This window comes from Serinus canaria, chromosome 11, assembly GCF_022539315.1.
Source record: "Serinus canaria isolate serCan28SL12 chromosome 11, serCan2020, whole genome shotgun sequence".
NCBI classification, from domain to species: domain Eukaryota; kingdom Metazoa; phylum Chordata; class Aves; order Passeriformes; family Fringillidae; genus Serinus; species Serinus canaria.
In genome coordinates, this window is record NC_066325.1 from 8,781,538 (window position 1) to 8,805,203 (window position 23,666).

At 42.2% G+C, this 23,666-nt stretch overlaps 1 protein-coding gene across 2 annotated transcripts in view; it reads left to right on the forward strand.

The window, feature by feature from the left end:
- The first annotated feature begins 410 nt into the window (after positions 1–410).
- Positions 411–23,666, forward strand: part of NKD1 (NKD inhibitor of WNT signaling pathway 1) — a 107,690-nt gene continuing 84,434 nt past the window's right edge. Inside the window, exons 1-3 of one of the 2 annotated variants that reach the window (XM_009090617.4) lie at positions 411–929; positions 1,070–1,102; positions 1,407–1,564. In XM_009090617.4, coding sequence (XP_009088865.1) covers positions 905–929; positions 1,070–1,102; positions 1,407–1,564 — 216 coding nt within the window. In that variant the 5' untranslated portion in view covers positions 411–904. Of the gene's footprint in view, positions 930–1,069; positions 1,103–1,406; positions 1,565–23,666 lie in introns of those variants that run through there. The other variant, XM_050978830.1, reaches the window with a different exon arrangement.

Below are 23,666 nucleotides of genomic sequence, written 5' to 3' on the forward strand. Positions count from 1 at the left end.
TTTGGCATTAACAGTGACTTCATTAGGACCACTTGTGTGCGAAGGGATGCCCGTGAAAAACAATTTGCACGACTAAGTCAGCAGAACAACTGCTTTTCCAGACACGGCGGCTTCCCCCGCGATCCAGATCCCGCGGAGCGGGGACCGGAGGGGCTCAGCAGCGTACCCGCGTACAGGGGTGCCGGGAGGCGGCGTCGGGGCGCCCGGACCCCCGGCAGCCCCGAGGGCGGCGGGCGCGGCCCGCGGCGGAGCGGCCCCGCAGCCCGTGCGAGGACGCGGCGGCTGCGGGGGCGCGGCCCGCGGGCTCTGGCGGGCTGCGGAGGGCGGCGCTGGGGGCCGGCCCGGGCCGGGGGGCAGCGGGCGCCTTGTCCGCCCGGCGCCCCAGGGGCTGCGCGGAGAGGAGCCGGGCCGGCCCCGCCGCCCGTGCCTGGCTGGAAGTGAAACGCGCCCCGGCTGCTCCTTTTTCTTTTTTCTTCTTCTTCTCCTTTTTTTTTTTTTTTTTTTTTTTTTTCCCTTTTTCCTTTTTGAGCCTCCAAAAGGCTCACTCGCCCCTTTCATCTGCCGCCGCGGCCCAATGGGAAGGCGGAGGCTGCCTGCAAGTGGTCTAATCTCAATGAGGTGTCAATCATGTTCCCCGGTGGGTGAAGTAAGGTCTTTTGTAACCGCCTCTGTCTTTGGGAAAGAGAGGAGAGAGGAGGAAGGCTGGAGCGGAGAGGGGGACGCCGGACCGTGCTGCAGGAGAGGAGCTGAGATTTGAGCTCGCTTGTGTGTTAGCAGGGAGAAGCGGAGCACATGGATTTCTAAACACGCTGGGATTTTATACATCTACAAAAAATAACAACAAGCGAACCTGACCCTACTGAAAACAGTCAAATGAATCGTAATTGCAGATCAATGCAGAGAGATGGGGAAACTTCATTCGAAACATGGTTAGTTCCTTTCACTTGCTACTTCCTTAGCCCCTTCCCTTTATTCGGATTTTACTCGGTTTGTTGCTCTGATTTTATTCTGGTGTCTAACGATCTTCCTTTATTATTTCCCTCACACACTTTCCTCCGGATCTGCCTAGCTGCCGTTTGTAAACCCAGAGAAAGTCCAGAAGGTAGGGGATGGCTCCTCACTGTTAGTAACTTTGAACGCCTTTCCCCGGTGCGGCTGGCTGCCCCCGGCCCCCTGCCCTCTCCCCTCAACTTTCCGCCGCGCTTTGCTCTCTGCGCGGCCGCCCCGCTCCCAGCGCCGGTGCCGGTGCCAGTCCCAGCCCCGGTGCCAGTCCCGGCTCCAGTCCCAGCCCCGGTGCCGGTCCCAGCCCCGGTGCCAGCCCCAGCCCGGCCGGGCGCGGGGATGGCCGCGGGGGTCGGGCGGGCTCTGCGGGCGGCTCAGCGGCGGCATTGTCTCCTCTTTCCTAGGTGATAGTTTTGCGGTGAACGCCTCTCTGGCTCGCAGAGGGCTGGAGGACTGGATGGTGAAGCAGAAATACTCCGGGGGCAGCAGCAGCGGCGGCAGCAGCTCGGGACTCCAGCACGGCTGCCAGCACCGCGCCGTGTGCAGGCTCTCCAGCGCCAGGGTATGTCAGCTTCCTCGCTGCCCCCCCGCCCCTTCCCTTTGAAATAGTGAAAGGCAAAAGCTCTTTCTACATCCCTCTTTCCCTCCCAAGGGGCGGTTGTGCAAAGGAAGGTTTTCTTTGCCCTAATGTTGCTCCGAGGCGCTGCCCCGTGGGTGGTTTCCTTCAGTCCTTTGATGAAGTTAGAAGCTGCAGAGCAAACTTGGTGAGGGTACAAAAGCCCGAGGAGTAAGGGAACCTGACTGCTGGTGTCTGGGCAGTACGATTAGAACGAAACCTGTCGCAAACAGGACCAAACAATCTCCGGGGAAAGCCCAGCGCCCAGCCAGTGTGCGATAGCTTGTGAGCCCTGATTAGTGCGCAAGTTTGCCTGTGACATTTTGGCAGTCAAGGAGAAGTCCCCGAAGAGTTGCTGTTATTTATTTGCTCTTTGCTAATAACGTGAGGCTGACTTTCTCCACCAGAGTTACTGTGCCAATTGCTTGTCCTGGCTGTTTCACTGGTCACTTTCCACCCCTTCTCTTCCCTTCAGTCCTCCGTGTAAAGCTGGGCTGGAGGCAACGTTTCAGTTGCCGTTTTCTTTTATTTATTTTTAATGTTGTCTCTTTAAACAAAGAGGCATGATGGGAGGTAAACAGACTTAACATTACTTAGATATGGTCCTCATAGTGTTTCAGGGTGTGATCCAGAGCTTATTGATGTTTACTGAAAGACTCCCATTGACTTTGGATCAAGCCCTGAAAGTTTCATCACTGGAAAGGTAACCTGAGAGATGGGGAGATTGGAATCTGTGCTTCCCAGCAAGCAGTGTGGCTTTGAAAGCACAAGCAGAGCCAGGGCCACCAAACCTCCTGCAGGCTCTTTGCTTTGTCAGCTACCAGTTGTATTGTCAGAAGCCTGGACTTCTTGTGTCTCAGGAAAAATTCACTTGCAAGTTGAGAATGCTTCATTTTAGGTGGGATGTGTAAGTGAGTAGAAGATGTGTAGTATGGGAAAAGCTAATGATGACATTTCATATTCCACCAGTATTGTATTTGGAGGAGCATAAATTGTGTGAGAGTTACTAGAAGTAAAGACAGAGGGGGTAAGATATTGATTTCTTGTAACCAATGAAGATAATCACCTTCAACTTGCAAGTGTGATTGGTTGAAGTGATATTTATTGTGCTTTACTAGGAAACAATATGTTCAAAGAAAGATGTTATCATTAACAATAGCACATCCTATGATACAGATGCAAAGTGTAAGAACACCTGTTTTTAATTATTTTCTAATTATCCCAGTTTTTGTAAGTCGCGTTTTTTGCATATGTTCTACCTTTCACATGTATGTTTTCTAGAAAAGAAGCTCAACTCACCAAACTAAACAGAGATTTAATATACAAGAGTTAAAGGTGAAAACTCTGACTTTAGTTTGTGAAATGTATTTTCTTCCACAAAGATGACTTGCTTTCTGAAAATAAGAAAATATATTTTGTCAAAGGTCCTTTCTATTCACAACCCTCTTCAGTTGGCAGTTTGGTGAGGTCTGCTCAGCTGGAATGACAGTAGAACAGTATTTCCCCTCTTACTCAAGAGGAAGTCCTCCTCTTGATGGCTCAGCAATTAGCAAGCCATTAACTAAATATTAGTCTACAGTTTTAGTACATTATAAAACTGTAAATAGGTTTAAGTGTGTTTAAAAGCACTGTTCCCATGAGGCCTTTTACTGTCATCCTTATAGAGATGTTTCTGAATGTTGAAAAATATTTGCCATTTATTGCCTATATGCATTTGGTAGTATCTGTGTGCATGTATAGCCTGCTTGTTGATTTAGTTTAATTGTCATCCTGTCACAGGCACACTGTGACAGCTACATTAAAGTTCCTTTAAAATAAGAACTTTTGGAATATGGAAGGATGCATTTCTAATCCTACATTGGAACCAGATGTGCCATATGTACAGTCATTTTGACAAGGATTACGGAGTCACAGCTATTGACTCCATAACTGAGACTGCATGGCTGCTTCTCTTCTGAGATCTCTTTGATCTCTTGTATAATTATACCAAGATACAAAGGGAATTGTAGCCTAACCTCTTGGTTCTTAGGTCTCCTCAAGATGCAGAAATAGTAGTTTCTTCTGCTAATGGTTAGTCACGGGGTTGTGTGGGACAGTGGTGTAGTCTCCAATAGTGTTGCACTTGAATTTACCTTACTGCACTTGAATCTTCTCCTTACTGCTTCAAAATTCATCCTAAAATGTTCAATAAGCTTACAAGGCTCTGTGGAATGGTACAGTTTTATTGTGTCACAGCTGAAACTGTGACTTCTAAGTAAAACACAGGGTTTTTTTCCCCTAAAATAGATCCCAAGTTACTGTGTTTGTGACTTATGGCAGAAAGAGCTAGATCGAACACTGATGAAAATATCTGCATTCACAGAAACGTACAGCTGTGTTAAAAAAATAATGGTCCTAGAAATAATTTTCCTAGTAGGAATCCTTAACCACAGCTTTGTTGATGATGGTTTTAGTATGTAGGGCCTATCTGGTGAAATTCTGTTTATTTCCAAAGACCTGTTGATGGGAGAGAAGAGCGTCTAGCCTGAAGAACTCTTAAGACTGAAAATTAAAAATTTGAATAATTTTAATCAAAACTTGGATGTGATAGTACAATTTGATTATTTTATTGTCTACAAGCCAAAAATCCTTTCTTGGTTGTAGTTGGAAGGCTGTTTTCTCTCAAGAACAGACAGAGAATTGTTCTGCTAAAGTTAGTCATCCAGGGGAGATGACACTGAAGTTCAGGCAATTCATGCAGTGTTTTACAAGAGGAATGAGTGACTAATATAGGAAAGCAGTAAAGTTTCGTTTGTAGTCCTCTCTAGAATGATTGAATTTACAATTTTTGTGGAGGGGAGGTCTTTACATCACTTCCACTCAAGGAGAGTTCCATTACATGGCACCTTTCCTTCTGAGCAGAAGTTTTGAGAGTTTCTCAGTTAGAGAAGACTTCCCTCAGCTGATGTGTTGTCCCTGCCGTGTCCTGTCCATCTGTCTCTCCCCTCCAGTTCCCTGGAAGAACAGTAATTAGCGTCCAGCTGCTGCCAGAAGTCCTGTGAGAAGGCTCTGCTGGTGGATGTTGGGTGAAGGCGTGGGCCGGGGAGGCAGCGCTGAGCTGCGTGTGCAGCCGGTGGGAGCTCGGAGCTCATTAAACCATTGCCACCCGCCCAGCAGGGGCTGCTCTGCTCCAAGGGTTTTAATGACTCCGCAGGCCGGGGGCTGGCCTGCAGCTTCCACATCGCCAAGGATTAAAGGAAAAGGAATTCTCTTGCATCCATGAAAAGTATGAGGTCCAGAGTCATCTTCTGGTTTCAAAGCTAATTGAAACCACTGAGGCTGTAAATCTGCTAGCAACTGAATACACTTCTTTTGCTGCTTTATGAATGAGTTAACTTGTATCCAGAAAGGTTTTTCTGATACTGTGGATTATCCTGTATATTTCTTAAGCTTAAATTAATTCAGTGTGTTTACTTTTACAAACTATATTTGGAAATCAACATTGTTTGCAAATATTCATGTATTTATTTATTTAACTGAGAAGTGGTTCTGTGCTAGAGGGGGGAATATTAAATATGACATTTGCTTAGTTCCATTTACTTTTATCTTCAAAGCCATAAGAAATTTTACTAGCTTCTTGTGCGTCTCATTGACATCTGTGCTTGGGAATGGAAAAAGTATCCTCTTTTATAATTAGACTTCAAACCAGCTTTCAGTGAGCCACATTGTATATAGTCATTTTAGGAAAAATAGAAATTACTTTAGCTTACCACTTCCACTGGGCTCATTGTTAGTAGTGATCCTCATGTTCAACCCTAATTGATATTAATTAGAGTTGAGTATCTAGTTTGGGACTGACACAGTATGAAATTCTGAGGCGCATCAGTCCTTCAGAGGTGGGGCTTGTTCTCCATTTGTTCTGTGCCTGTAACTGCCTGTGACATTAATGGGCATTCCTTGCATGGCTGAGAGGAGACAACACCAGTGTCAACTTCACTGCTCCTCTAGTATGATCAATCTTAAATTAAAAAAGAAAGCCCTTTTCCAGTCCCCCACTGTTAAATTGTGTGTGTGTGCGCATATCAAAAATACATCACCTTACAGAAGACACAGCTGGGTAGGTCATTCATCCAAAATGAAAATAATAAACAGAAATGAGACTTTTTTTGTGTTATGTACATAGTATGGCTTAAAAGCTGTTGAAATGAAAGATTTAATTGTAGCATTACTTTGGGGTCATTTAATGGGTAAAGTGACATTTGAAAGAGTGCCTTCTTACTGGTATGGTGACAAGAGCAATGAAAGTTTCCTTGGGTGTTATCTTGTGTGATTGCTTGAAGAGAGCTTTTTAACTGAAATATTTTCAAGTCCATTAATGTCAGTACTATATAAATAATTTTTTTTATTGACTCTGAAGATTAAAATAAACAACAGACCCAGCAGTTCTCGATATTGGTATGACTAAAAAGTATTTTAGTACATAAAAATATTCTCTATGGCATTTAAAATAAAATTACCAAACTTTGTATTGAGAGAGAAAAAAGCAGAATCTTATTTAGTATTGAAATCTGGTGCCAACAAACCAAGATAATTTAATTAGTGGTGTACATAGTATATCTTGACAGCTCTGGTTTGGGAAAATTATAATATGAATATTAACAATCAAAGAGTCTCTGAAAGTATTAGTGCCATGGTGATGAGATTAGTGAATTGGCCAATACTGCAGCAGAAAGCTGGATTCCAAGGGAATTATCCTTGAATGATACCAGTTGGTGCAATTAAAAGCCACAATTCAGTTGCCATATGGAAAGTGTTATGCATCCTTATATGGTTTCAAAGCTATGTGCCAGAGGTTAAATTGACATATGAAGAAAAGCATAAATTAAATATTTTGTGTTATGAAATTAAAAGTTGACTTTGCCTGAGCCATATGGAGGAGGTAGATGGAAGACTGTCTGTATTTCATCAGGGCTTGTTTTATAGGTGTTTCAGATTTAATGTGGTGCACTTTTAATTTGGCATGTTGATTGGAAAGCCGAATGGCCCATGAAGTTTCTGCAAACAATCTCATTAAAGGAACTCTTTTTTTGATCTCTAACAACCCTCTTTCTCCCACCCCTGCCAAAGTGGAGTTACTTAGGTTGGTGTTTGTAAGAAGAAAACATATTGTCTGTAGTAGCTGGGTCAAGTCCTCATCTGTGTCTCTTGGGCTCCTGATAGTCCCTGTTTGCTTAGTGAAAGCTTAATTCTTCTGAATGAGAAGGCCTTGGTTATGGAGTGTATTCTCTTCTGTAATCTGGGATGGAAAGAAACAACATGTTGTATTCTTTAATATCTTAAATGTAAATAATGCAGTCCAGACTTCACACTAAAACTTTAGTTATAACAAAAAAGAGACTTGTATAGCACACGATTGTTGATGTACAGGAATGTTCTTTACAGCAGCATTCATTAACAGAAGGGTTTTCTGTAGGTTTGGGATCTGTAATAAGACCCAGGAGGTGCTCAGTAAGTAGCTATTTGTATGCACCCTTCAGAAGAAGATCTCAGTTGACTTTTATGGTTTCTTTTGAGTTGAGTTATGAACAGAGGAAAGAGAAGTCTCTTGAGTACTGAAACTTTGTAGGAGTTAGTTTTTCCAGAGTTGGGGAAGTAATTGTTCGGTGATGATATTTAAATCAGAATGGAACATTGCTCCCAGTGCTGCAGATGTTGGCCTTTATAGAAATCCTTGCAGACGGATTTTGCTTCGTGAATGTCAGCATCAAACCCTGGCTGGAAAGCAAATGGTAGATGTTCAGACATACAAAATACTTGAAGTTGGTTTTTTTTTGTTTTTTTTTTTTTTCTTTTAATGGAACTACTTTTTCTTTATATACCAGTTACTTTGAATACTTGTGAGTTATCTATAAATATCATATAGTTTGAAATCTTTTCATGGAAAATGAGGTAAAGCTTTAGTTAAAAAAATTAATGTGAAGGAAGGGTCAAATATACTTTCTCTCTGAATTTATTTAGTCATATCTGCCAACATTGGCAGCAAAACTAAGCCTGTATTTACTCCTACAGTGTAACTACAGCTATGGGAGACTGAGTTGGACTGTATTGTGTTCAAGAATTATTAACAAAGTTCCAAATGCAAAATCTTCATTGTGTCTGATTTTTGAGCCAGCAAAGCGTGTTTGTATTGCAGTAGCTCATGACATTTCTGTTGCAGTGGTGGAAGGCCAGTGGTGTTAGCTGTGGTGAAAAGGCTGTGCTGGCTTTTAGTGTAAGTTAAGAGAAAGGGGAAATGATTTGTGCACCTTCAACCACTGCTCCGCTGGTGTCTGTGCAAGGGGATGTGTTGTACAGGTCCCTTGTTCACTTTCTGTAGGCTTCTGGATTTATTGTCATCAGAGAAATAGGGCATGTTTTTTGTTGTCGTGTAACCTGATGTCCACTGTTTAATAAGGTGCTCCATTGGCCTGTGGTTTAGCCATACAGAGTCTAATTGTTTAAGGAAAGAAGTGCTGCAGTGTCTTTTGGGGAGGTCCTACACTTTCAGAAAAGATGACTGAGAGGGGTCCTCATCAATGTCTAGCAGTATCTGGAGGGAGGGTGTCAAGAGGCTGAAGGCAGGCTCTGCTTGGTAGTGCTAAGTAATAGGAGAAGAAACAACTGGAAGAAGCTGATGCACAGAAATTTCCACCTGAACATGAGGAAGAACTTCCTTCTTGTGCAGTGACCAAGCCCTGGTCAGATTGTCCCAGAGGCTGTGGAGTCTCCCTTCACTGGAGAGATTCTAGAACCTTCTGACACAATCCTGTGGCCTGTGCCTGGGGATGGCCCTGCTGGAGCAGGGAGCTTGGACCAAATGACCCAGATGATGTGATCCCTTCCAACCTGAGACACTCTGCAATTCTGTGGTTTTTTGCCTATTGTATATTATAGGGCAATAAATGATCCTATTGTTTTGGTCTGAAAAACTTCTGGTGGTATAAATCTTTTTGCTCCTCTGATGACCTGACAGTGGCCACAGGAGACTGAAATGCCATCAGTGCCTGAGAAGCTCCTCAGTGACCAAGAAGAGCCCTGTAAAAATACACCTAAAGGGTCCCAGCAGACACCAACACCCTCAGCAGGGAGACAGAAGACCCTGTGGTTCCTTGGTTCAAACCAAGGTCCCTGCCAAACATACATGAAAAGTAGTTGTTCCTTAAACCTAGGGCTATTGGTAATAAAGTTTAATACTTGTGAACGAGACTGATAAGTCTTGCAGGCAAGCAGTTTTTCTGCTTTTTGTCAATCCTCCAATAATTTGGTTATTTTGTCCAATAACCCTCCTTAGTCTGAGAATTCAGTGGACTCTGAAACTCATTGAGTTGACTGATGGGTGGGTGTCTCAGTTACCTTGAAAGGGGACGTCTCCCAGCCTTGCTTTCAGTTTGAGTGGGTTTGGATTTAAATGCAAGCTCAGTGGCTCTTGATTCTTGTGTCATTTGCAATGAGAATGCCTTGAAAATGTGAGATCCTCCCTTAAATGTTCAGGTATGTTTTGAGCAAAATTTGCAGCACAGGACATTTCAGGTGTCTGGAATTTTCAGCCATGTATCCCTTGGACTTCTGACTAACAAATGCAGGCAGTGTATGTTGCTTTAGCTCAGAGGTGGATTGACATGTGGTCAGAACAGTCTGTTCACTGTCCACCCAGAGAAATACTTTGTATTTTGCGATTAGGGTGGAATTAATGCATTTGGGGGCATTACCGTGGCAGCTTTAAAGGGATTAAGTATATTGAGGTTCCTATTAAAGTATAACATTGTGATTCAAGATCTGTGAAAGAAAATCATGCATGGGTGTTTGATCTTGGGGTGCAGCCACACATGCTGTGAGGCATAAAATAAGGGGATAGACTCAGTAGGGAAGTGACAGAACAAAGTACCGTCTTGCAGGAGAAATGGGATTTGGGAGCAGCCTCGGATCTTTTGATCCACACTCTGATGCGAATGATGAGTGGTACGGAGGTGACAGATTTGTCTTGGGGGAGGAAGGAGAACGGTGGGTAGTGTGTCACATTGCCCTCGGAGGTAGTTTGCTGTCTGATTCCCCAAAGATTTGATAGTGGTAGGTAAGGATTAAGCTGCTTCTTGTCCTATCTTAAAAATCTTTCATACTTCCAGGACAGTTAGTTTCAAGAGAGTTAGGTAAAGAGGGTAGTAGCTGTAAGGCTAAGCCTTGTGCCTTGTGTGAATAGGAAGAACAAATGCCTGTTTGGGGGAGTGGGGATTTTCTCTGAGCCCCGAGCTCACAGAATAACAAGCAGTCTCTGTATTGCGCAAGATGCTGCGGTTAAGCCTGTATCAGTGTTTCTGTAATAAACTACTCTTTTTGAAACAATAAATAATAGTTTTGCCTGTGAACTCTCCAAGTCTCTCTCTGTTCATGTAGTGTACGTGTGTATACACTACGGACACTCATTCCCCTGTAAAGAGAGAACATCACAGTCTAGCAAACAGAATATCTGTCATTCCAGCTGAGCAAAGGTCTAAGGCAATAACCCAAAATATCCTGGAAGAAATTCTAAAAAGCATTGAAGAAATCAATCGTCTGATCCTAGAGGAAGGTCTTTGATGTACTCCTGGTAAGTTTATACTGGGAGCCTGCCTATTTATGGCCAGCCATAGACTTTCTATATGAAAAGTGGATCAAATAATTTCATAAGCTCCTGCTGTAAAAAAAGATGGTTGATAATTTTCTAAAGCATACACAGTGTTTAAATGTAGATTGTGGCTTTTAGCAGAAGGCCAGGTGGGGAGGAAAGGCTTTTCAAAACAAGTACCTACAGGAAAATAAATAATGCTTTGATATTTTTTCCCATGGAAAAACTGTGCCTCATTTAGCCATCCTGAATATTTAATTTTATTTTGAGGATAAACTTCATAGGTTATCTCAGTTAAAGCCACTTTTATTTATGCAAAGCTTATGTGCAAGGTCTTGTTCCTGATGTGGATATATATGTAAAAAGAGTTTTTTCAAATCCCATAAATAAATTCCATTTAAATGTATATTTTTAACAAACTCAGTGCAGTTAGGTAAGACTGTTTCTGTAATTTTTAAAAATTCTGCATTATTTCTGTGATGCTTTGATGCAAAAGTCTTGCTGTAATAGAGGGGAAGCTTCTCATTGGTTTTAGTGGTTTTGTATTGGATTCTCTGCCACATCAGTGGAAGACGAGGGAAGGTTCAAGAAACTAATATTCTTTTAATCTGGCAGCTACATTGCTGGTGTAATGGTAGTGTATTTTCTTCTGCAGATGCAGTTTATCTGATCATTTTATGACAGGTTCACAAAAGTTTTTCCCAGCTGTACTGCCACTTAAATTCCCATTTGTAATTAGCAGTGTAATTTTCCAGATAGGTTTAAATAGCATGTTTTGAAAGAGGCTATTCCCACAGCACTGCTTAATACCCATTAAAATGCCACATTTTTATTGTATGAAGGTGTTTTTTTATCTAATTAGGTTGGGTTGTTAGAGTATTGAACCACAGTCTCATTTTTTTTTCTTCTACTCTAAGGGTGTTTTCAATCATTTATTTATGACTAATAGGAAGCACACAAAATCTTTAACTCTGGACTAATGCACAGCATAAAGAAGTAAATGAGATCTCTTCCTGTGTAAGCTATTGTACAGGGCTTTACTTTGAAAGACAGTTGCTCTCAGACTGCAACGTGGTGATGTGCAACAGAAAAGAAAAAAAAAAAAACCCTAGCATTTGGAAAGGAAGTATTGTATTCATTGATGCTGTATAGACTTCACTGGAATTTGGTCATCAGCCTACCGTGGCACCCTTTTCCAGATGAGTGTTTGATTTCTTTTTTTTAAATGCCATATAAGGAAAAAAAAATCTGTGAGAACTCTTCACTGAAATTTAAAAGTAAGGCACATTGAAGTAGCTCTGTGTCCTTGGGCATTTGCTGCTGTCCAGGAGGGACCAGCTAGACTGCAGCATGCAGGTGTTTGTGCTTATTCATTAAACATACATATGTTCAAATACAGAACAAACCTCTGCTAAATGAGTCGGTCCTTAATCTATGGCCACGTCTGATTTTCCCCATTTTGGAAAGACAGAAACCAAAGGCACTGCAGTGGGAAGCCCCCTAGATTTGTCAGTAATTGAATAACAGACAATGGGTAATGTCCTGTGGGAGAAGCAGAAAGGCTGTGAGGTCCCTTATTAGCTCTGCTAGAGTAATCTGACCCTCCTCATGTGTTTCTGATGGCAACACTGGCAGTCCTGCCTGCTCAAAAATGAGGAGAATTTCACCACCACTGGGGAAAGTAGGAAGGTTTGTCAAACACAGAAGAGCAGAATGGTTAGATGAGAAAAATGCTAATGATGTGCCTTTAAGGGTATGTTTTAAGAAAGGCCAGAGTCCTGGCCTAGTGTGCAGTCTGAGTGTCTCCTGATAGCAGCAGGAACCCTATCCAAAGGCAGGGTGAGGCTTGCTCCTTCCACTGTCTCAACTAACATGGGCTCTAGTCAAGCTCATCTGCTACTGCACATCAATTCCAGTATCCAGCAGTGTGAGGATTGGGCAGCCACTGCTGCCTTTAGTTAGAGACTCTTCTGAGAGGCACTCCAGCCTGAGAGTGCCAGATCAGGGGGTGTATGTGCTTTAAATTGAGCTGGCACAGCTAGGGGGCTGGGTGCTAATAGCTGATGGCAGAGCTGGGCAGAGGGAGCTACCTTTGCTGGAAAAGTCTTCTGATGTTCAGTCTTGTCTGTGTGTAGGTGGGAGAGGAAAAACCCCTTGTGCTACCTGGACTTAGCCTTCCTCAGCCAAGGATATTCCTTCTCCTTCCAAGGGTGATGAGCAGCGTTCTGTGTCATGCCTGACTGCATTCCTGACTCTGTTGTGCCTTGTGCAGCTTTGCAGTGGCCCCTCTTGCAGGGTGATGCCTTCCCTCTGTGTCAGCACTGCTGTCACCAGGCACAGTGGTCTTTCTTCTGCTGACCAAGGTCTGCTAGTGGCTGGCTTTCCCCAAACTTCACGTGTCTGCTGGAGCTGTCTGCCTGTGCTGTGCAGAGAGGGAAAGGTACGTGCTTTGCCACGCGGTTTTGTGACTGTGCTGTTGATAGGAGAGGTTTTGGAGTGAGTGATCTTGGTGGAATGTAAAGGGTTACGTTGCTGAAGTTGCCCAGGCGCCAATCCACTGGCACACCGCAGGTGATCTCCAGTGAATGTTGTTTAAAGCGCCTGTCCCACGGTTTCACAAATGTGCTCTGACCAGAGGATGTTTTTCTAACTTCAAAGGGCTTCTCAGGCTGGCTCGGTGCCTCACAGACTGAGTCCACAATTCCTCCTTGCTCATGATGTGTTCTAACCATGTGTGATTTTTTTGGTATGCGATGTTTTCTTAAAGAGGCATTGACCTGTGTTCAAGTGAAACTTGCTCTTAAGCTTGTAAACACAAACTTGTCGTGTGGGCAGTTTTCATCTTAACTTGATGTGTGTATTTTTTTTTTTCAAGAGCAAGAATAGATATCAAAAGGAGGGATAATTTATAGGGAAAAAAAAAAAGAAATAAACTTGCAGCAGCCTTTTGAGTTGCACCATCCAGAGTCTTTTCCTTGAAGATCAAAGTGTGTGTCCTTTGCTGGCCATAAGGAGAAAAGTGTGTTCCCACCTGGGCACTGTGAGCATTACAGTGGCTGCTTTGTCTGAAATGAGCCTCTGCACAAGGAGAGTGCAAGGAGGGAAAGCAAGGCACAGAGGAGTAGAAAGCAGAAAGAACTTAGGACACTTGTGAATGACCTGATTTTTTTTTTTTTTCTTTTCTTCTCTCTTTTTTAAACAATGTTATATTAAATTAAACTTTTAGGAACATGTTTGTATGTTTTTAAATATTTAAGGTTTCTTTTCCTTCTGTAGTACTTTGTAGTGGAGTTTTTTAGGGGGACTACATTGGCTTTTTAGCAATGGGAATTAGAAATGGCTGAGTTTTTGTAGGCCAAATCCTTTTGCTGTTGAAATTCAGTAACTCTCTGTTAATTCTGCTGAGAGCAGGATTAGGCCCTGAAATATCTTCTGAGGTACACTCTGCTACATTAGCTGTGGTTGTGGATCTGGGAAGGTTTAGTTAGTGTTCACCTGATTTGCACTGGTGGACACTATTTTTTGCAAGGTTTTTTGCATTTAGTAAGTCTAGAAGAAGTAGGCTGGTTTGAGGTTTCAAAGTAATAATTCTTAGTTTACTGTTACTGCTATTAGAGATGGGTTTGAGCTATTAAAAAAAACCCCAAAACCAACAAAAACACAGCAGCAAAACAAACTCTCTCTTCAAAGAAACCAATACCTTGTAAGCCAGACCATAATACTTTCTGTTTGGCAAGGGATTAGGAAGTATCATCTGCTGTGGGAGTAAAACATCACACTGTGAATGTGTCGCGAACAATATATCTCAGCTGTGCAATGGAGGTTTGCTCCTCTTGAGTAACAGTACTGCAAACTAGCACTTAATTATTAATCCAGCTTTCAGATGCAGCTTGATCCCAGGGTCTTCATCCAGATGAAATCCTGGAGAAGTTAGTGATGTCTGGGACCTAAGCCCTAGCAGCAAATAACCTGTGCTGCCCTGCCATCCCATGGCTATCAACAGGAACCATCCCACCACGTTTATTTTGGCTGGTTTTAAAGCAGGTGGCCAGAATGAGTTCCTAGTTTCAAAGTCACAGCTGCTGCTTTGAAATTGTGTAAGAAGGGCTTTGGTTTCTTAACACAAAATAACTGAGCTGCTGTTTAGTATTAGAGCATCATTATTCTGGGAAATGCACTCTTCATTTTAAAAATATCTTCCCCATGGAAGTTGAAAGTTTATACCTCATGATTCTAAGGTCAAAGAGCTGAAATGGTTCCTGGTTTGACTGATGATTGTAAATACTTAAGAATTGCTCAGTGACTTGAAATGAGTGGAGGTAGTAAAATTGATAGCACTATTAGAAACACAGAATTACTGCAGGCATTTCTTGTTTGTTGGCATTAAGTAAATTAGGGGAAGACTGTTTTGGGTAACTATAATTAAAGATTTTTCTCCTTTAACTGGATGTCTTTGTGGGAGTTATCCCCAAAATATTATATATTTATCATTAAGTCAATTAAAAGACCAAATGGATTTTATACCATCACAGTAATGATGCTGTGATGAAGTAGAAGGAAATGTTCCATTACAAATCCCCATTTTGTCTCCTTGTAAAATTGTATTTTAAAATGAGCCATCTTGGGTGACTTTTTCAGTAGTGTCAGCAACAGTGTCAGCAGAATGGTGAATTTGTGTCGCTGGAAGTATAAAGAGAATTCATGAAGGAGTTTGTGTTAAGCATAGTTTTCTTTTTTATAAAAAAGGATTCTATTCACTGTGGGTTTTTTTCTTCTTTTGTATTCCTTGCCATCTTATGATATTATAATGCTTTTTGCCTACTTTCAAAATTTCAAGATATATATTTATAAAAAATATATGTCATGTAAGCCTTTTTCTAGTGTAAGAGAAAGTACATTTTATGCAAGGTACACAGCATGGGGCTTTCTGGTCCTTCAATCTCATTTGATCCTGTCTCACAAGAAATGCATCAAACAGCAATGAGCAAAATGCAATCCCCTCAGACTGGGTGAAAACGTTCTCCTAAGAAAGAAGACGAGAGAGGGCTGGTGAGAGGAAAGGCTTGACCTCTCCTCTGAAGGAGGCTTGAAAGAAGCAAGTGGACAGAGGAGGGAGTGCATCTTCAACTTATGTAAAAAGGCTTGGTAAAGGATGGAAAGGGCAAAATTAGGGTATTGGGGACACAGTGGAAGAAATGAGTTCAATTTGCATGCACACAATACAACAAAATCATTGACTTGGTTGTTAAGGGGAAGAGGTGAGAATGGGCACATCAGAAGCACAGCCAGTACAGATGGGATATCTGGGCTGTGCCCTTAATCCTTTTTGTTTCAATCATAAAATAAGTTTTTGTATTTTCTTGTGACTGAAATTTATAGTCGCTGGGTCTGTTGGGAACTGCATGTTCTAGTGCAGCACTTCTTAGAGTTATCCATTTGCACATGGTGCTGGACCATGTTTGATATTCAAGTGTGTGTGGCAGAAACACCCCTCGAGGTTAAAGCTGTCTGTGGTTCAGACACAGGCTCTGATAAACAGCAGGGCCTCTCCCAGCTGGGCTGCTGGTGATGCCCCTTGGGTCTCTGCTTAGTGGTTGGGATTTTCATGGCTAGGATGTCAGCCCTGTGGTACTTAAGGAGGTGGGGTAATAGGTTAAACACAGCTTTCTTAAGCTCTCTGGATTGCAAGGCAGGTAGGCTTTGAAGTCATCTGAGATTAGCAGACTGGTCTGGGCTGGGATGTGGAGCTGGGAGGTGTTTGTGATGTGGGTGGCCAGGGATGGATAGCCACTGCTGTGGTGCTGCCTGGTCTCTGAAACTCTGAATTTATGGTTTAAGAGTGAGATCCAGCAGCCATGCATTCTAGTCCAGATCCTAGCTTCAAGTGTATATCTTTTCTAAAGTTGTTCATATCTTCACAGAGACCAAAATAGCTAAACACTTGCCACTCATTTAGTCTCATTTGTCTTCTCTTAGAACATACTGGTTTTATCCACTTTTTCCCACCTTCCCCATCAGAGAAATATGTATAGTTCATTAAGAACTTCAGTGCCAGCTGTACTCTTAATTCAATGCTATGTTTTTTATGAACAGGCCAGGTATTTATCACCGACTTTCCTGAGCAAAGTAAGAATGAAAAAGAATGTTTGAATTCTCCTTGAAGTTTATATAATCTCCCCTTGCAAAATAGCCCAACCTCTTACATTGTTTCTTTTGATCTACAGTAATCTTCCTAAAATGTTTCAGAAAGGGGCCTTTCTGAACTGTCCAGCTCTTGTTACAATCCAGTGGCTCAAGAAGTCTAATTCTAAAAAGCAGTTCTGACATATAGGGAGAAAAGATATTTTACTTCTCAGTCATGCTGATGAGACTTTGGACAAGGGTGTAGAAGTGGTGAGAGGGATGTGTCCTTCATGTGTGAGCTGAATCTCCACTCTCATGGAAGCCTGTCCAAGGATTTGTGCATTCCAGTGATGTGGACTTCTTGCTTTTTGCTCTACCTTGCTCTTGGTGATGCATATAAAGTCAGGGCAAGATTAATAGGAATGTAGGGACAGGCTGGCATGTGTTTAAATAGAGTAGGTATAAAATACAGCATAAGGAGAGTGCCAGACTTCCACCACTGATACTAAATGAAACTGATTACACAGACATAACTAAATTGGGAAGGAAAAGGTTTGTTCAAGTTGGACTGAAGACAAGCTCTGATGCACCAGTTAGACTGGAAGCTGTGCAAGGAGATGAAGTTTTTCTGGTGTTTGCTTGAATAATGAAATTACCCTCTCCTGAAGGTTATTCTCTGGAGCAGCAGAGTTTGTACATGAGTGAAATGCATGTCAAAATGTTTACAAAGAACTGAAGTGGGGTGGTGAGTCAAAGCAGCAGGCTTTTCTTTGCACTGGCTTTGTAATGGAGAGCCTTATAATGAGGGTGAACTATGCCTCCGATGCGATCCGGGGCCTTTGTGCTGTCTGGAGCACCAAGTGGGGCAGGTTTACAGGTTAATTAACACCTCTTCCCTCCTCATTTGGTGCTGTCTGTGACGCATCACCCACGGTCAGGTTTAAAAGGCCTGATGGTGACTGGTTAGTGACTGATGGTTAGTGATGGGTACTCCCAAGCTTTTTAGTTGGTCCTGCTAAATTCTCTGCTGCGAATGTTATTTGTTCTTTTAAACAATAGAGAGCACAGCTAAATATATGGTGCTGAAGAGGCACTTATTGTCCTGTCAGCCTGGCAGCAGTGAGCACACCCCCAGAGCTGCATGTTGCAGCCAGGCACATCCCAGTCTGTAGCTTCCCTGCTCCCCACTCCTTGTAAATATGGAGAGAATGCAGGAATATTCTGCCTCTCTAAAGAGGATTTTATGGCATCTCCATCCCTATTATTATGTATTTAAGGATGATTTCTCTGAATATTGAATTGTAAAGATGGTTTTAATCTATGAGCTCTGTGGTTTTGGAGAATTTGGTCAGTCTGGCTGGAATCAGGGTTCTTAGTCTGTGTGTTGGATATGGACATTTATTGTTGTTTTCAGGGTTTTTTTCCTCTCCCTTTGGACACTGAAAGCTTTCTTTGCCACCTATGGCCCACAGATCACACTTTCTCAGTACTTGCCCTGTGCTTCCTTTCCCTCCCAGGTCCTCAGGCCTCAAAATGTATTAGATACTTCTATTTTAACAGCTGTTGCCTTTCCTCTAGCTTGATTTAAATGCTACATTCTTCAGAGACTAAGTCTTGGGGGGGAAACAAAGCCACGTGGTGGTCTAACTAGCAGGGTGTGCATTTGGTGTGGAACACCAGGAATCCTTTGCAATCATGTGTTGTCTAGCACACCAAACTAAGACTAAGGCAAGTACACACCAAATCTCCTGAATAACCACACCTTGCTCTACCATAGCCACTGTACAGATGGCTAACATAAAACATGTGTAGCATGTGCATATTTCTGGAGCATAAAGAATTTCTTCTCAAATCTCCTACTTCCTTGCTTGGTTGTGAGTGGAAAGGCAGTGGGGCATAGCACAGCTCATGAGCAGAATCATTTAGGGAAGAGGACAGTGCAGAGGCAGTGCTGGCTGTGTTACTTGAGGCAGAGTGGAAATTGGAAAGGAAACTGTGATTCAGTGAATCACAGTCATCTCTCAGACAGCTCCAGGGCAGTGCAGCTCTCTGCTGCTGCCTTGCTCACAGTGGATTACAGGGTCATAATACAGCCCACTATGCTGAAGCAGAAAAGCAGTAAATTCATCCTCAGGAGCTACTTTGTGTTGTCTAGAAATGAGGAATTCCTCTGTAAGAATGTAATACTTTTTATCCAACTTCCCAATTCCCATCCCTCAGCAGTATATTTATCTTCACCATTTTCATGCTGTAAATAGAGGGAGGCCAAGAAACTTGTATAAAGGACTTCCTCTGCAGCCAGTGATATGTGCACTGTAGCATCCTGTAAAGTTAACAGGGATTAAGGTTAGTGACCATGTGAGCAAGGAAGGCATCCCATCAGGGAATATGTCTATTTCTGTGTAGCAACTAAAGCAATACTATCTACAGACTTTGAATCAAAGGTTTGGACAGCTAAACAAAGCTAATCCCCAAAGATGTACTATTAAACTCATTTCCTGTGTATGGAACAAATATTGTAGGAGATTCTAAAAGCATTTTCCAGCCATTGTTAAGAGAGGAGTTGGGGTGTGAGTTATAAAATTCAGATCTGCGTTCAGACTTTCACCATATTTGTGGTTTTTGGTTTGAGCCTGTGTCTGGTTAGCAGGGATATAAACATTAAAATTCACTCGTGGCTTGAGAGCTGTTCTCTGCTAGTAGTGCAAGTCTCACTTTTTTAGCATGTCTTTGTTTTAGAAAAGATTTCTTTCTGCTGCAGTCAGATCCTTTCTTTTACTAGGCAAGTTCTGAATATTCAGGCAAAAAAGTACAACTGGTCTAGTAGAGCAGAAATGTACCATTAATTGTCTGTTAAAAATAATGCTTCTCTCATATATTCTCTTGAAGTGAAAACTTGTATGCTCTTACAGAGAAGAAAGTAAATGTCCTGTCATGCTATCTTCTTCGGAGAGCTTTTCTTTCTCTGTTTCAGTTTGACAGCCCAATACATTTCATTACTCAAGTAATTGAAATTAATTGTTAGATGGCAAAGGGTTAAACTAAACATGAACATCCTTGGTTTTGGAGAACTTCAAACAGGGAAGAGGAACGCTAAGAAACTCTCTAAGCTGCCTGCTCAGATCTGTTAAGCTGGGTCTGACTCAGTGATGTGTTTGTAGAGAGGGAGGTTAGGAATGAAATCTGAGTTCTCTTCAGAAGACATGATTTATGAATGGCAGTGAGAATCACATACCCAGAAGTGAACAGGACAAATCAGCTGGGCACAGAAGATGCTTTCCCCTGGGCTGCCACCCATTGTATCTGTAGCCTGGTGTGTGACACTCAGTGTAGTTTCAGACTGGCCTCACTCTGAGCAGAGGCTGATAATGTGTGAACACGTGTGATGGTGCTGGGATGGTGGACAGAGAGTCCATGGGCCACTGCAGGGTGTCTGCTTTCAGAGGGGGTTTAGTGCTGACTTCCTAGAGTCAGCTCTGGCTGTTACAATCATGTAGCAGAGAATATTACAGAACCAGCGGTCTCAAATGCTTGGCACTTTGTTGTAAATTTAATCTATTTACATATTTCCTGTGCCACTGTACAAACAAACCAGTGGGCAGAGTCCTGAAACCATTTTCTCAGGCCAAGTTCCAATTGATACCAAAGAGGTCAGAATTGAAAGTAATCACTTGTTTAGAAGCATTTGAATGTGACCTTTGGAGAAATAATTTTCCTTTTGTGGACTTTTTGCACCCCTCGTTAGGAATTATTGAAAGTCTGTAGGAAATTTCAGTGAGTGCAGGCTACAACCCTGGCTGAGTTGTTACTGTTCCTTTTGGAGTATTGCAGGGGACATCACTTCTTCAGAAACTAGCACGGATCTAAAGTATTGTTACTCTGCCCTTCCCCTTGTTCTTTGTGGAGTTTGCAAATGCTCATCTTGGCCCTGTAAGATCTGCAGGTACACCTGTGTGAGGGGATGTACACTAGGTGTACTTCAGTGTGGATGCTGAGGCAGTCCAAGGCTGGTAGCATGCACTGGCAGTGTGCAATATGTCATTGTCTGCCACCATTGTAATATCTTTTTGTTCCCAGAAAACAAAAAAAAAAAACCAAAACCAAAAAGATAATGGGCAAGCTTGAAGAAGTTCACAGAAGAGCTAAGGGTGGTTGAACCAAGAAGACTGAAAGGGCAAATTATTTACTGCTTGTTTATGTAGGGAAGCTGATAAGACCCTTTGTTATAGACATAGAATGAAAGAATGAAAAGTGCTTTTATTTATCAGTAATTAATGTGCTTAATTGTGCAGACTTTTATTATGATACAGAGTGTTTACAGAGCAGCTTTTCTGGAATACCTATTGCAATTTGTTTCCATATGTAAACATGCCAGTAAATACTGAAGTAGAGACTGAAGGAGAATTTAGTCTATATTGTTTGATGCCTGAAAAAAAGGTTACTCAGATCTGTGAAGGAAAATTATGAAGAATAACAGTGGGACTTGGGAAAATTGGGTGTAAAGACATGGCAGTAGCAGTCTGAATGTGTAAATGATTATTGGAAAGTGGTGCAGGTTTCAGCTCCACTTGGAGTTGTTAAAGCTGCAGTTTACATATCTTGACTTTCTCAAGTATGTAATGGAAAAGGGTCTTCAAAGTTCAGTTCATTGAGCTCTGTCCATTTCTCTTTCTTCTACTGAAAATACAGAATAATTGTGTGTATCTATGCCAGCAAAATTGAGATGTATGGGATTTTTCTCCCTTTCAATGAATATATTTTACATGATACCATTCGACTTAGAAGTGTTGTTACTTTAGGCATGGCTTTAGCAGTTTATGCTGACAGCAGTTAGTTATAACTCAGAGCTCTGTCCTTTATAAAGATTAATGATCCTTGAAATAATAAATATATTGGAAATGCCAACCCTGGAAGTTGTTTTCAGTTCATAAATAGAATTGTTTATGTAGGAGCAGACATCTTCGCCTGCTATTTCCTATCCTAGAGCAGTAAGGTTTCAGTATCTCAAAGGTGTTGTTGGAGAGAAAGGATCCCTTCATGAGGAATATATGTGCTGGGAAGGGCAGGAAGAGGGTGATGACAAGCCATTTTGCAGTATCACATTTGCTTATGGCTTATGGGGAGTGCTGTAAAGAGCTTGAAGCTTTTAACACATCTGAGAATTGTTGACTTTTATTCTGGTTGCCATCATTCAGTGGGCAAAAAACAGCTCAGCAGGCACAGGGACCAACAGCTTGGCTTTTGTGGGTGGGCATTGTTTCGGGGGAGAGCCAGTAACTTAAAAATAAGTTTTTTACAATATAGTCCTAACAGTAAATGAATCATGACATTAAGGGGGAGTGTATGCATAGACATTACTTCACAGAGTTGTCATAAATTCTGTTCTTGCCATATTTTAATTTCCAAGGCTTTTGAATCTCAGACAAGGTGCTATAGATGTAGTTATTAAATTCTGCAGAAATATTTTTATTGGGTAAGACATTGCTTGATGATGTAGCTGTGAAAGGCAAATTCAGAGACTAGCAAAAGGTCCTTTATCCATGCATTTAGGAGGAAAAATACCATTTTGTAACACTCACTTATTATTGCAATACTTGTTTTAAATTTGCCTTCTTTTTCCTGAATGTGTGCATATATATGTAGTCACAGTCTTGACAATGTGGGGTTTATTCTCTTTGTTACTGGGTCATCAATAACATTGTCACCAGTAACACACAAATGAAAACACAGCTTTGGAAATAGTGAATTTTACTCTTGTGGTGCAGAAGACACTTTCTACTGTAGAGTCACCTGAGGAGATGCTGCCCTTTTCCAGCTGTTTTGAATACTCTTGAGAGAAGACACTGGGTAGGATATAAAGGAAAGAAAATGTTAAAAAGTTTACACAGTGTATTTCTTCCAGTGCAGAAGTGAATGTAGGTGGAGGCTGAGTTAGACTAAATATTGCTGAGAAAACAGTATCTAGTTCCCTGCTTTTCCAAGGTTTTTCCTTCGTGTGCCTTGAAAGGGAAGGCCATGTTCTCTGCACCTTTCTGTACCAAAACACATGTTGCTAATTATATTTGGGTTCTCCTAGGGGCTGTTCTTTTGGATGGTGGTTTGCCATGCCCTTTAAGCCTGTAGGGACAGCCAGTGTCAGAGGGAGATTAAAATAGGTTGTCTGCACTGAAGATGTTTGGCAACCAGGCAAAGAATGGAATGGTGGTGCTGGGAGAGGTAAAGCCCCCTCATGCCCTCTTATCCATGTAGCAAACTGTGCCTGGTTAGGGGGGAGATCTCGGGGCCAACAGTAGTGCTTTGGAGGCTGCTCTGGCAGTTTGGTTGCAGTTTTGGGCAGGTGGTCTCTGTGTGAGTGAGGTGGTGGACACACCAATAACTGGCTGCTCTGTGGAGTTCTGTCTGCATTCCCCTAGACCCCACAGTAAATACAAGGTAATTTGAGGCAGCTTATGCCTGTATTTACCCCAGTAGAAGTGTTGACACGAGCTATTACTGTGGAATGCCTGCCATGTAGCCATACTCTCAGATGTCCTAATGTTGAGAAACTAGCCCGAAGCACTTTGCTGAGGTTCATCCAGTAAAATTTCATAGCTTAGTCATTTGCTCCATAAACCATGATAGCAGAGCTGTATCAGATGGAAAGGTCCTACAGCTACTAGCTTCAAACAAAATTTAAGAGTTGTTTTGAGTTTAATTTGATGCAGTAATAATTTATATAGTGTAAACACACTCGACATATCTCCCGTTGCTGGGATTAATCAAGCAAAACTCTTGTAAGTAAAATTCTCCTCTTCATCTTTCTTTTAAAAACACAAGCTCAGTCCTGGTTCCTGTTCAACAGCAGCAGTTAAATGAAGTCCTTTGCCACAAAACAGGTGTTGACCACTGTCCTGCCCTGGCAGAACACCTCGGTCACAGCTTGGAGAGCCAGGGCTTGACCTGTCTGCTCAAACTGCCAGTTGTGTGTTGCAGGCACTCAACAGAAACTGGAAGTGAAATCCCTATTTTATTCAACATTGGCCACCTGTTGGATAATAGCTTTCAGCCACCATTAGACTGGGCTGAATTTGGAACAGCAGCCTGTTATTGAAAGACACCATTTTCCTTTCTGATCTGCTGAGCCAGCTCATCCTCCAGAAGCATTTGAAAAAATGTGAGGGGTGGGCAAGAACATGAAATTTTCCTCCCGCTTCAAATGCGTTTGCCTGCAACTCATTCTCGCACAAGCTGTTTAAGTCTTCAGTTCACTGTTCAGCCTAGAGCTCTCAGGTGCCATTTGGCTTCAATTTCTGTGTAAAGTTTTTG